We start from the raw sequence: 13435 nt of genomic DNA, 5'->3' as shown, positions 1-13435 counted from the left end.
AACTCTGTGGTGAGCAAACATTTACTATACTTAGCAAGATCATCTCGACAAATGAACACCATTTTTAGGGTTTTCGAAGCCTTAAATATTATCACCAGATGTAAAAAGCTATTGCTAGGCTACACGAACTTTACTACGGTTGCGTCACCACCGCTGCAAGGCTGTAAAGCCGTGCTCTGCATGTTTTTTTTTTTGTTGTTGTTGTTTTTTAAAGGGAATGACCTGGAAAAAACTACTTAAACAGTTATAAATACATAATAAATATATAATAAGAATTTTGTAAAATATTTTCAATTTATATTTTAAACATATGATTAAGATAACTATTGATATAATTATTCAGACAGTTTCCCGTAGCTCTTTAAAAAAATAATTTCCTAAATGTACATATTTCTTTCAATTTGCAGAACCATTATTCCTATTTTCAAAAGAAAGCAAGCTGATCTGGTCAGGGTCTGAGGGTTAAAATACTTCTGAACGCAGCACAAGGAAACTGATGCTGACTCAGGTTTCGAAGGCTTTAATTTAAGAGTTAATACTGTTTTCATCTTGGCAATGAAAAAAGCTGTTCTTAAATGTCGTCTGTCGTTTTGTGCTTTTTTTAAGAACCAATTATGGCACGTTTTGAAGCTGGTACAGTACTATTTTTGCACCAGTATGGGATAAAACTATATCCAACCCCCATAAAGTGGCCTATAAAGCTGCTGGTTGCAGCTGAAAAGCTGAACAATATATGAGAGTCAGTCCAAAAATACTCCTGTTATAAATTCATCATTTTTTAAATAATTATTTGTACAATTTATACCATTAGTTCCCTCAGAATGTCATATTCATGCAGAATTGGTGTTAAAGTTGGGACCTTGTGAACTGGAATCAGATTGTCTCAGGAAATCAGTGTTGGTTTTTTTTTCTCCTTTTTAATTTTTTAATCATTTAGTTTATATTACTTATTTTCTGTAAATCAGTGGAAATACCCTCCCTAACCCCGTGCTCAGCTCTTTAAGCTTCAGTAACTGTAGCATTTAGAGATCACTAAAGTAAGGTGAGAGTAGCTCTTACTGACATTGTTCTGACTTGCCCAACAAATCAAAATTTACCAGTAAATTCTTCAGAGATTGAATGCATGGCTCTTTACCGGTTACGTATTGCATTCCTCAACAAAGACAGAGGAGAAGATCTGGCAAGGCAGACAAAAATGGCACAGAGGAAGACTGAGAAACAGTTAAACAGACAAAGAAAATAGGAGCATGTAGAGTCACCTCCACGTTCTGCAGCTCTCTGTGAATCTGCAGCAGCTGCGCCTGGCGTCTCCTCTCCTCTCGCCTCTCACCTCCTCCCGTCTCTCCTCCCCTCTCCTCCTGCCAGTCTCCTTCCCCTCTCTCCTCACCGCCGGGTGAGCTCAGACGTCGGACCCGCTGGCCCACATTGACTCCCAGGAGCTCCGGGCTTCGCGGGGAGGGGGAGCGAGCCCGATGGGTGGGGCTGGGGGAGAGCGAGGACGAAGCGGGGAAGACAAAGGTTCGACCCAGGGCTCGTGGACTCGTCTAGGAGGAGATACACGCAAGATCAGGTTTAGGGGCACCCCAAAATAGACTCATATATATCAATTTAATACTTTTACTTCCAAATGACCGTTTCTCCATCCTATACTCACCCTGCATTATGCTGAATTTGTGACAAAAAACATTTTTTTTCACTCGGCTCCACAGTCAACAAAGAATCCAAAAAGTGAGAAAATTCTTGATAAATTAAAGCCACGTTTTATGACAGCAAACTATATGAAACATTTGTATAGAGCAGTGGTTTCCAACTAGTGGGTCAGAGTCCAAAAGTGGGTCGTGGGTCCATTCTGAATGGACTGCTACTGACTTATGAACGAGTTCAGTTTGTAAAAAACACACTTTATTTTTAATTACAGTGAATTTCTGGCACAGAACTTTTATTTTGAAGTTCCATTCCTGTTTATTCTTGCAATATGTTTTATTTCTTTGTGTTTTAAGACAACTTGTTGTTTACATTTTGTGATATAAAATTAAATATGAGATTATTCATCTAATGTGTGGACCATGAATTAATGACTAAGAAACCTAGACCCCATGGCTGGAACAGTTGGGAACTAATTAAAGTATGGTCTTAATTAACCAATTAATGTATGCTCTTCAAAGCCAGACTCCGTTGCCAAAACATGGGAGCTGCTGGTCTACCGCTGCCTCGATCAGTTAGTTTGTTTGTTTATTGTGTGACTTTGGCAAACACAAATTTACTGTTCAAAAAACACAAAAGTCAAACAATTAAACAAACAAACTAACTGATTGAGGCAGCCTGCAGCTCCTGTGTTCAGCGAGGTAAAATTACTGTTTTTGTTAATGGAGTCTGGCTAGAGAAAAGATAAGTTTAACTTTCAGTTCAGTTTTAAATACTGAGATTTTAGCAGAAATGCATGTGTTTGGGAAGTATTGAGCATTAGACTTGGATTATACTGCAAGAGTTTTATGAAAGTTTGCAAACTGATGTTTTAATATAGTTTTGCTGTCATTAAACGCGACTCAAACTCATCATTATTGGATAGTTGTTCACCATGGAGGACATAACACATGGGGTGAGTAACTGTGGTAACAGTTACCTTTAATATACCAGTTGAGTTCAGTTTTTTTACCTTGGGGCTGGTTGGGCTGTAGAGACCTCCACCCGGCGCTCCACCGCCCAGTAACTGACAGTAGGTGCTCCGATCCGGAACCGGCAGCACAGGTCGACCGACTGGACTGGTTCTAGTTCGAGAGGTGGCACTAGAGGAGCCTGACTGGGTGTGAAACTGATTACTGCTGCAGAGAGAGGAGGAGGAGGAGGAGGAGGAGGAGGAGGAGAGGAGAGGGACGGTTGGCTTGTGTGTATATATGCTGTAATCTGGGTGTCTACAGGTATCAGACACTTTGAAATAATGCTTTCTAAGACCTTTTCAATATTATTTTTAACCAAAGTTACTTTTTGTGATATCGTATTTCTCTTATTATTTCTATTTTATTTACTTATATTTTATTATAAGTATAACTGACTCAGACTATTCTAATCTAATATGTAGCTAATCTACAACAGTCTACATCTAATAGAATCTGCCAACAGGTAAGAGCAGGGTTAAAGTAAGAAAAGACAGCTGAGTTAGGTTCAGGTATGTTAACAGATTTATAACACCAAAAATGTTGATTTTCTTGCTAAAATATGTGTCGATATGTAGACTTTGTAAGATTTGTGCATGCCTCACATGCCTGTTTTTGTTTGTACATAATGTGCATGTTTAAAGGTGCATATGCAGCACGCTGTCGTACTGGGTAAATTATTATTTTTTTGTTGTTTGAATTTTGATAACAAATCAATGGCTATTTATTTTTATATAATTTATGATTTTATTTTGTTATTCATATACTTTTTTCAGCTATTATCACTGTTGTTAGTATTATTATATATTTTTGAATTCTCATTCTTTTATTTATTTATTTATTTATTTGTTTGTTTGTTCGTTCCCCAATTTATTTACTTTTGGGTTATGGAGAGTGTGGGGTGTGTGTGTTTGTATGTATATTTATTTAAAGACCTATAAATTAAGTTTGAAAAAAAAAAAGAAATATTGACTTTTACAAAGAGGAGCTTGACTCATTTTGACAAAAAGACACTAAAAGATGGATAAACTGAATGAGATAAAATGTTTTTGGAAATTAAGCAATCAGAAATTAAATTTAAGACAAATTAATGACATTTAAAGCCTAGTATTTTATTTATAAAACACACTTTAAAACATTTTAAGACTTTTAAAGGACCTGCCTTGTATGACTACTGAAGTACCAACCTTTTTTTTGTTTTGTCTTTACAAAAAAAAAACATAATAAGTGTAGTTATACATATATTAAACTGATAAAACAACATGACTGAGCACTCAAAGTTATTAAAAAGTGATTACATGGGTAACCTATAATTATGCATCAAATATTTTCCTGTTCATCATTAGCAAGCTGGGCAGCAGCTTGACTTTAATTTGCTCTTTAATGCTTTTAAAATAAAAAGTGATCTCACCAGTCCGGTCTAACAGGTTCTCAGCTGCAACAAACTATTCTGACCAAACATGTTTTAAGTATGCATTTCCTCTACAACTCTCTAAGAAAACACTGCTGTCTCAAAACAAGATGTGGCACACACTGTGAGAAATGATTTTAAAAGTACTGACCTGTTCATGACTCCAAGGCCGTTCAGGTTCAGGGCAGAGGCTGCCATCCCCGCCACGGCCAGGCCAGGGGCTCTGAGTGCTGGGTACACATCTGACTATCTCCCCTGAAGCTGCAGGGAGGTCTGGAGAACAGCTCTCAGTGTTTCCTCTGCATTCAGTCAGCTAAACAAAAAATCTGCCCCCGCCACTGCAAAAGAAAAAAAAAAGGAGAAAAAAGTTCATTTTACTGTGTCTAACCTTCTGAATTATTAAACACCAAAGTGAGAGTCATTCTTTTGAAAGAAAAAAATAAATAAAAGCCCTTTTTTTCAAAAGGACAGACACTGGAAAACCAATTTTCCATTCCTGGAAAGCCATCGCTATCTGCGTCATGGACAAAGAAGATTATTCATGTAGTCGTGTGGTTAACTCAAAATAAAAGATATCATTGTTTCTGCTGGGATTTAAAGAGAGAAAGTAAAAGAGAGACACACAGACACATAGATTTTAATATCGGGAGAAAATGCGGAAGGGACACATTCATCTAACTGGAAATAATTTGCCTTTTCTACTGTTAATGATTCATAGAAGCTGAGATTTTTAAAACACGCATTTGAATCAGACAGCTGTTTTATAACAATGTTAGTACAGTACAGCAACCAGAAAACAGGGTTCTTGCAATTTAAAGCAAGTTAGATTTAAGACTTAATAAAAAGTATTTGCCTCTGCACCGTGCGGCCCATAGAGAACACATACTTCAGACTTCTGCCAGTCAAGCCGACTACATCCAGTTAAGCGCTCCATTAACTTGAATTAGGCTCAATTTTTCAGTTCTTCTAGACTTTCCGAATCTTATCAGACCAAATGGATCAAATCCCGTTAGTGAAATTAATCATTTTGCAGGAGTTGTGATGCTATAAAAAAGTATCCACTGATTTAGAGTCACTCTTTCACCATGCATGTGTTTTAGCTTTGCAATGGTATAGTGTTTATGTAAAAAAAACAGGTTTTCAGAAACTAGAGGAGGTCTATTTGGCTCCTGAGTTAATGTGATTGGTAGGTGAACTAAAATATGCTATCTGCAGAGTGGAAATTCAAATCCATTCAATTCAAAAAATTTTGTAGCACTGTACAATACAAAGGAAGGTCAGAAAATTTTACATAAAAACAAAACAGAAAAGCAAAAATGTGCAAATAAACTTAAACAACCACGCATAAATATACATTAAATTACATACACTCATAAAAGAAACAGTGTACAAATACAGTATTTTCAATGCTCGATGAAAAGGACGTACTTCAGTTTGGGTTTAAAAGAACAAGTGTTGGAGAAAGTCTAAAGTCAGCGGGAAAACTTTTTATTCTTTAGGTGGTTTACATGGATGCATTTGGGCTCCGTTCACTCATTTTTGGCAATTTCCACCAGATCTCTCTTTATGCTAATTGGAATGTGCCGACCCCCGTGTTTGATTGGCTCCTCTTCGGAAGGCGTGATTAGTAGGGATCGGCCAGATTTTGGGATTTATGACGTCATACCGATAATTATGACATAAAATTTTTGGCGGATAAATAGAACCAACAATAATATGAATAAATTGCTTTGATTGCACCCACACACTGTATTATGCTGCGTGTCAGACTGCTGCACCTGCTAGATTAGTCCAAAACATGTCATTGCAGTCAGCAGCAGGGTTTCCCTCATTGTTTCTTTTTTTTTAACTCTTTCCCCACAATTGACAAGATTTTAGGGGATACTGTTACGGATGTTATGCAAAAAAACATTTCCGCGTCCAAAAACAATTAATCAAGACGATCTAAGGTTTCAGGGTGACGGGAGGAGAGGACTACTAACGTGCCAACTTTATCGCTATTTAGAGGCTTTTCGGACCCTCTCAGTGGCGTTGTTTTAAAAAAAAATGCAACAGGAGAAACAAGGAGGAAATATACTGTGTGTGTGACAGGGTGACATGATGAGAGGACACGCTTGACGCGCTGTAAGTTCAGGTGTAGTGCGTTTCCATCTCGGTTATGTTGAAAGAATAAATTGATAACTGATGTTTGATCTTTTCCAACTCCCAACACGCAGAACAATATGTAAATACTACAGCAAAGCTGTACCAAAGGCCTACTTAGAGACTGCTCTGTAGCTGTGGTGCTTCCTGATATATTGTGGAATGTTTCACTCTATAGTTCCACTATAACTCAAACAGAATATTATTTGCAGCATTATTTTTTGAAATTCAAGTTGACATAAGAAAATATGAAGAAAAAATATATATATATTTATATATATATATATACATATATAAAGATGATATTGATTTTGCTCTTCAAAATGACTTTCTTTTACAAAAGTACAATTTTCCGAGCTTTTGTCTCATCTTCGGAAGGTGTAGTCAGCCATACTAACTTAGTGGTCTCTTTATGCTAATTAGAATGTGCCATCCCCCGTGTTTGATTGGCTAACTACACCGAGGAATAGCCAATCAAACACGGGGGATGGCACATTCTAATTAGCATAAAGAGAAAGCTATAAGTGAGTAGCTATAAGTAACTCCGATGGCACACTACTGCTCTTGTTTTAACCCTTTGAAACCTCAACAAACTGGCCTGATGTCTTTGAAAAACATAAGAAGGCAATGAGCAACAAAGAAGAAAACAAGTAAAAAGAAGACATTGATTGCTTGAAAATTAGTAAATAAATAAAATAAAATATGCAAAGTTAAAAAAAATAATAATTTTTAATATTTTATTATGATGATTATTAGGGCTCGAGCACCGAATGATGTGAGGGCCCTCTTGGAATGCAAGGAATTATTATTTTTCTGCCAAATGAATAGCATTTTGGAGGTTGCAACATGCCCAAAAACTCATGAAACTTGGTACGCATGTCCGGCCTGGCGAAAAATTTCAGATTTTGGTTGTTTCGGATATGGGTGTGGCAAACTGGCTCCACAGCACCCCCTAACGTGTAGCCCCAGTGGCCAGTTTCACCTACAATTGCGAAATGCGGTTCAAACTTCAAATTTGGTGTGTCCAATTTTGACCCCTTGGAGATGAAAAGTTATCAAAGGTTATCAAAGGAAACTTTTATGGTTTTCCCATGACGCGGCGACGAATTTTGATTTTTCGCCATAAAACAGGAAATTGTTGTAACTTTGGTGTATATTGTCTGATCTGCCTGAAACTTCGTAGACTTGATAAGGGTCCCGCCCTGAACGCATTTGTGTGAGAATATTCACTGGTCGTAATAGTGCCACCCAATGGCTGTAGAAATTTATTTTCTTTTTTATACTTTTACGAACTTGTCCTACACAATTAATCTAATCCAGTTGAAATTCTGTATGATCTAAAGTTCTTCACAATTGAGTTATCAAAAGCTTGCGCAAAACTTTTACCATTTGTCTGTGGCTTAGCAACTAACTAACTCCTAGGCAGCGTTGCATCCCCTTTTTTATACCTTTACCCTTTTTATTATTTTAATATTTTAATCTGTGTTTTAAGGCCTCGTGTTTAAGTTAACTGGGATCAGCCACATCCTAATAAGACATATTTTTGCCCAAAACTTAAGAACTGATACCCTCAAATTTCACACAATCTTATCAGAAAGTTCTGACATTTTATATTCAAGAGCTAAAGGTGAACTGTGAAGTCATAATGTTTTGCAAAAAAAAAAACGTCATCATATCATATCAACGTAATAACACTTTGAAACTGTACTAACTGTGTAGATCTTCTGTGCTTCCGTGGGAAAGATGTTTGTGAAGCATCTGTATTTTCAAAGATATGAATGTTAACTGTAAGGCAGAGGCATAAAACTACATGGCAGTATATCTAGTTTATACCGAAATCTAAAAAGACGACAGTTTTATGATGAAGTGCTTACTGTGCCTCCCAAAAAACATTTATCACTTTAACTTGAGTATTTTTTTTATGGAGGAATCCTTCTTTCTCTTGAGTATGCATTAGATTTTCAGTACTTTACTGCTCACAACACAGCCACAGACAGCTATCGATGATTGTTTTTATGTGGTCAAGTTCACACTCTGAACAAAAGCCCCGGGTTGTAGTATCGTCCTGCTAAAACAGGTAGTGACAACTGAAATATCCATGCAAATAAGCTTCTCTGTGCAACGTGAGCTGACAACTGGTACTCGATGTGCAGTGGTCAAACTGCGCAACGCTTGCAGAAAATTTCCCAATGGTCTTAGAACTTAGACAGACAAAAAATACTTTTCATCTTCAAAAATACCAACTGCAGTAATGTCCATGACTCCAGCTCCTCATTTCAGACAGACTTGTGATGATCCAGAGCTGGCTGACGTCCAGTCTGCTTTGTATAATATGTGAGATAAGCATGAGCAAGACGATCATTACTGGTGTGCAGAACTGTGGAAAACATGTCTGGACTGCAAGCAAATCATCATTATAGAATTACAAATGCCAGGAATTAATGAGAGAATAGAATAAATATCAAGTCATTTTTCCTTTCAGTAAGAAATTCCAGGGAGCTGGCAGTGAAATGGGACGCCTGTGCTGCAGAGCACAAACCCACTTTGTATATTTTTTCACACCATGTTATCACTTCTATCTTGCAGAGCTGCCTGCAAAACTAAACTGAAGCTCCAACATCTAGAAAACAAATCCTTTTCGGTTCAGTTATAGGACTCGTTCAAGCATACCGGCATTCTTGTCATGTGCTGAGCTGCCAAAACTGCCCTGGGATGTGTTTTGATTCCAGATAAGTTAAGACATCAGGTCGTGAACTACAGGGTAAACATGGGGTTTCCTTGTTGGGGAGTGACGCAGTTAGAGAGAGACAGGAAACAATCTAAATGGCTCGTCTTGGGGTAGTTTAACTAACCGCTAGTGCAGCGTTTTCACACTGTATAATCAGCTCTATCTATCCACTAACATTCACTAAGCTTCAGTGAAAACAGCACGATTCAGAGCAGATAAAGAGGGAGGACAGAAACAGTGCAGGACAGGGACTGAGGGAGCTGTGTGAAAGACAGAAGAGCGAGGAGGGAAAGAGAGGTGTTTACAGGCTATTTTGGTTTAGCTGTCTGTTCTGAATCTTTCATGCAGAAGCAGTGGATTTACTTTCACTGCAACGGCTCAGTTGCCGTAATGAAGCAGCGCCAGGAACTATTTTCACACTGTTGAGCATGTTTAGCTGCATCCAAAGACTTTTTTTTTCTCTTTGCACTAAAAAACAGCTCCAGCTCGACTTTTTTTGATTTCTGTGCTACCCAAAAGGTCTGACTCCCCCACAGGGATCACCAAATTTTCATCGTGGATGAAAAATATAAGTACAAAAAAGAACATTTTAAAAATTGGGCTGATTCAACTCTTAGCTGTGGTCAATCTAGCCTTTAAAGGGACAGTTCAGCCCCAAATCAAAAATACATATTTTTCCTCTTACCTGTAGTGCTATTTATCAATCTAGATAGTTTTGGTGTGAGTTGCAGAGTGCTGGAGATAGCTGCAGAGATGTCTGCCCTGTCTCTAATATACAGGAACTAGATGGCACTCACCCTCTGAGCAGTGGTTGGAAAGATGTTTAATAAATGTCTAACATATGTTTGTTTGTCTTTTGACATTTAGATTTTGGTTATTAAAGGCTGAAAAGTGAAAGTTTAGTAGACGTCTAGTTAGCCAAGATAAAAGAGTAAACAGAATCTGTGTAAGTGACAAAAAATAAACACACCCACTTATAGTAACTCACACCAAAACAATCCAGACTGATGAGTAGCCCCACAGCTAAGAAGAAAACTGTGTGTTTTACTTTTGGTGAACTGTCCCTTTAAAGTTGCTCCACAAGTAAAAAGGCGTTAGCAGGAGGATTACACACAGCAGAGGACATCCACTGCACCTTCAACAGCTTAAAAACAAATGCAGTTATATAACCTGAAGGAAAATATTCAGCAAAAAGCTGTGCAAAAACACATATTTTGTCTCCTCAATCCCACTCTGACACCCACCTGTCTCCACCTCCCTGACAGATAACACAGTCCAAACAGACACGTGTCACCACAGTATCCTTGCTGTTGAGATGTCAAATATCTTAAGATATCATATTAGTGCTACACAGAAACAGACGTGGAGCAGCACGGTGAAGCAAACCACGGCTCTGACCATGACTCTGTAATTTGTAATCCAAAAATACAGCCTGCAGCACTCTAAAATTTAAAAAAAGCGCACACTGGCCGTGATTCTGATATAACTGCACATGTAAATGCTGTCTGTGTTTGAGCGCAGCCTAATGTCAGGTTGAGTGGGACAGCGTGAGTCTACAAACTGTCCTCTCGCCCACACAAGTGGGCATTAAACCTACGTACAGTACGCTAAAAGCAACTCAGCAGAGAAAAAGTTTCAAAGATGCTGATTGTTCCTTAACATTTACATAAGCAGATGGCAGTGGCAAAGAGATTGAAATTTGTCGACTGTACCGTCAGATATTTTGCCAAACTGTTCATGGTGATTCTGACAGTGGAGTGTGTGGCTCTCTGCCAGGACGTCCGATTCATTCAATTAAATTATCATAATGTAACCCCCCCCCCCTCGCAAATGCTTCAGAGTTAAATGAATAATATTCTAAATCTAATAAAGTTCACAAAATTACATTCAAATCTAATACATTGTATGGAATTTAAAATAAAATAAATTTTTTTTTTTTTAAAAAAAAAAAAAAAAAGCAGCCCTTATATTTAGCTTGTATGTGAACATCTCCACTTCATAAGAATAAAAGCATCTGAGGTACTCAGAAAAAGGGGTTAGGGTAAATAAAAATCCTTCATGAATTGATATTAAAAGCCCTTACTGATGGGTATGAATACATTTTAAAATTTGTTACTCAACCCTTTGAAACCACAGCAAATTGGCTTAAATGCATCAAAGGCAACGAGCAACTTAACAAGAAATGGCCAAAAATTAGAAAGAAATTGGTAAAAAGTTACAAGAAAACTGGTGGAAAATAATCCAAAAATAAAAGTAAAATAAAAAAATGACAGTAAGAACGTGTGAAAAATAAAAATAAAAAATAAATAAAAAAATTTTTCTGCATTTTTTTGTTTGTTTTGCTCGTAAAGGGTGTCTGAATGATGCACAACAAAACACAAAACTGGAGTCAATTCAGGTTTTAAATGGTTAAAATCAGAGTTCCTCAGATGCTTTTCAGACTACCAACCGGTACCATAGACTTCTAGATTAACATTAACTAAACCGGACAGTCATGCTATAACATGCACATCAAATGAGCCCTTTCTTCTCTCTGATCTGCCTTTGATATTTTCTTTAATTACAGTGTAACTTGCAGCTTACTGAACTGATGCCAGTTGCATTTTTTTATGAGTATTTCATGTTGAGGAGGTGCAAATATTTTAATAAATGTCTCTTTCTAAAACATTTTTCTTGTGTTGTTCTTTCACACTTCTAAATTCAGAGGCAAATTCAGGAGACTCAATTAGACTTTATACTTTTGAAGTGCTAAAAATGCATTTTTAAATTCAAAACAACAATAATAATTTTCTTAAAACAACTGAATTGCTTTGCCCCCCCCCTTCCAGAGTGCATCTGTTTTTGCAAAACAGAAATTCAGAGGGAAATCCATACGACTAAATACATTTATAGTGCTAAATATGCATTTCTAAATTCAAAATAAGGATAAAATTGTGTTAAACAACTTAATAACTTTGGTTTCCTCACTCACTGAGTGCATCTGCTTTCATGCAAATTAAATTAACCCTTTGAAACCTGAGCAAAACGGTTTGATTTGTTTTTAAAATATTGGGAGAAGGGGAGGAGCAATATAATTAATAAGACATGACCCCAAATTTTGCAAACACACAAAAAAATCAGTAAAATACAAACATTTAAAGCAAATTCACTGAAAATAAGGGGAAAGGGTATTAAAAAAGGAAAAGAAAATGACCAAATAAAGAGCTATGATAAGTATTTATGAGGCAAATTCATCTGACTCAATAAAACTATATTCTTTTGAAGTGCTAAAGATGCATTTTTACATGCAAAATAAGGATAAAGTTATGATTAAGACAACTCCATTACAATTTGTTTTCCCGAGACATAAAGTAAGAGGCAAATTCATAAAGCTCAATAATTTTGAATACTTTTCAAGTTCTAAATATGCATTTTTAAATTCAAAATAAGGATATAATTGTGTTCAAACTACTTAATTACTTTGGTTTTCCCTTTAACTGAGTGCATATGTTTTCCAAAACATATATTCAGAGGGAAACTCATAACACTAAGTGTTTTTGAAGTGCTACAAATGCATATTTAAATTCAAAATAAGGATAAAATTGTGTTTAGACCACACAATTACTCTTTCTTGAACGGTTGACTAGGCCTATAAATCCTGACAACTTTCACTGTTACCTCTCTATTTACACTGGAGGCATTAAAGTGTGATGAACTTTCTCCAGCATGAATAATGTGCTCAGGTGGAGGTCCTGACATGACAGCAGGCCGTGTGTTGTCTTACCTCAGCGCTGTCCCGTCCTCTCCAGGGCTTCTCCGGGACACTTTTATGGGTCTGACTGATACTACAGACAGATACCAGCTGCTATAAACCGAGGAGGACTCTTCTTCTCTGTCCGTGAGTCTGACACCTGGAGCACCAAAACACTCCTTTGTGCACCAAAATCACCTTACTCCTCCTGTGTTGTATTTTTGGTTTCTTTCTGTCGACGCTGCCGCCGGTCGCTTCTTGACCTTTTCAGCCAAAAAAGGGGGGAAAAGTCTTCTTCTACAGAAGCAGAAGATTTTTAAATGTCCCTCTCTCCTGTGAGTGTTTTGTCTGTGGTTATTTTCAGGAAAACTTGAGAGCGTGTCGGTGAAATCCTGTCACAGTTTGCTCTCAGTGTTCACGGAGGTTTCTGTTGTCATGCTGCTGCTGCTCGGCTCCTCTGAGCTCGTAGTAAAGCGCTGTTTGTCTGTGAGTTTGAAGCCGGAAGCAACAAGAAGAGACAACCTCTCTTTCTCTCTCCCTCCCTCTCCCTCTCTCTTTCTCTCTCTCACCACTTGGTACATGCACGTGCAGGGGAAGCCCTCAAATCAACGTAATCTACGTGTGCACGAGCGCGTGAGGTAACTTAATCACAATGAGCACTCAGTTAAAACGCTCCAGACTTTTAAATGGACTTTTTAGGTAGATATATCACACAATAATGTATCAGAAACTCCCAAATATCTCCCAGCCTAATTCACAATTTCAAACAA

At 37.3% G+C, this 13435-nt stretch overlaps 1 protein-coding gene across 2 annotated transcripts in view; it reads right to left on the bottom strand.

The window, feature by feature from the left end:
• itpkb (inositol-trisphosphate 3-kinase B) overlaps nucleotides 1–13191 on the bottom strand; it is a 46615-nt gene extending 33424 nt beyond the window's left edge. The window contains exons 1-4 of one of the 2 annotated variants that reach the window (XM_042503228.2): nucleotides 12699–13191; nucleotides 4217–4403; nucleotides 2657–2819; nucleotides 1260–1544 (exon numbers count right to left, since the gene is read on the bottom strand). In XM_042503228.2, coding sequence (XP_042359162.2) covers nucleotides 1260–1544; nucleotides 2657–2819; nucleotides 4217–4263 — 495 coding nt within the window. In that variant the 5' untranslated portion in view covers nucleotides 4264–4403; nucleotides 12699–13191. Of the gene's footprint in view, nucleotides 1–1259; nucleotides 1545–2656; nucleotides 2823–4216; nucleotides 4404–12698 lie in introns of both variants that reach the window. The other variant, XM_042503227.2, reaches the window with a different exon arrangement.
• Between the last annotated feature and the right edge of the window lie 244 nt (nucleotides 13192–13435).

Source organism: Plectropomus leopardus, chromosome 16 (genome assembly GCF_026936395.1).
Source record: "Plectropomus leopardus strain MGB_pleo_1.0 chromosome 16, ASM2693639v1, whole genome shotgun sequence".
NCBI lineage: Eukaryota > Metazoa > Chordata > Actinopteri > Perciformes > Serranidae > Plectropomus > Plectropomus leopardus.
This window is presented reverse-complemented; position numbering and strand designations above follow the sequence as displayed.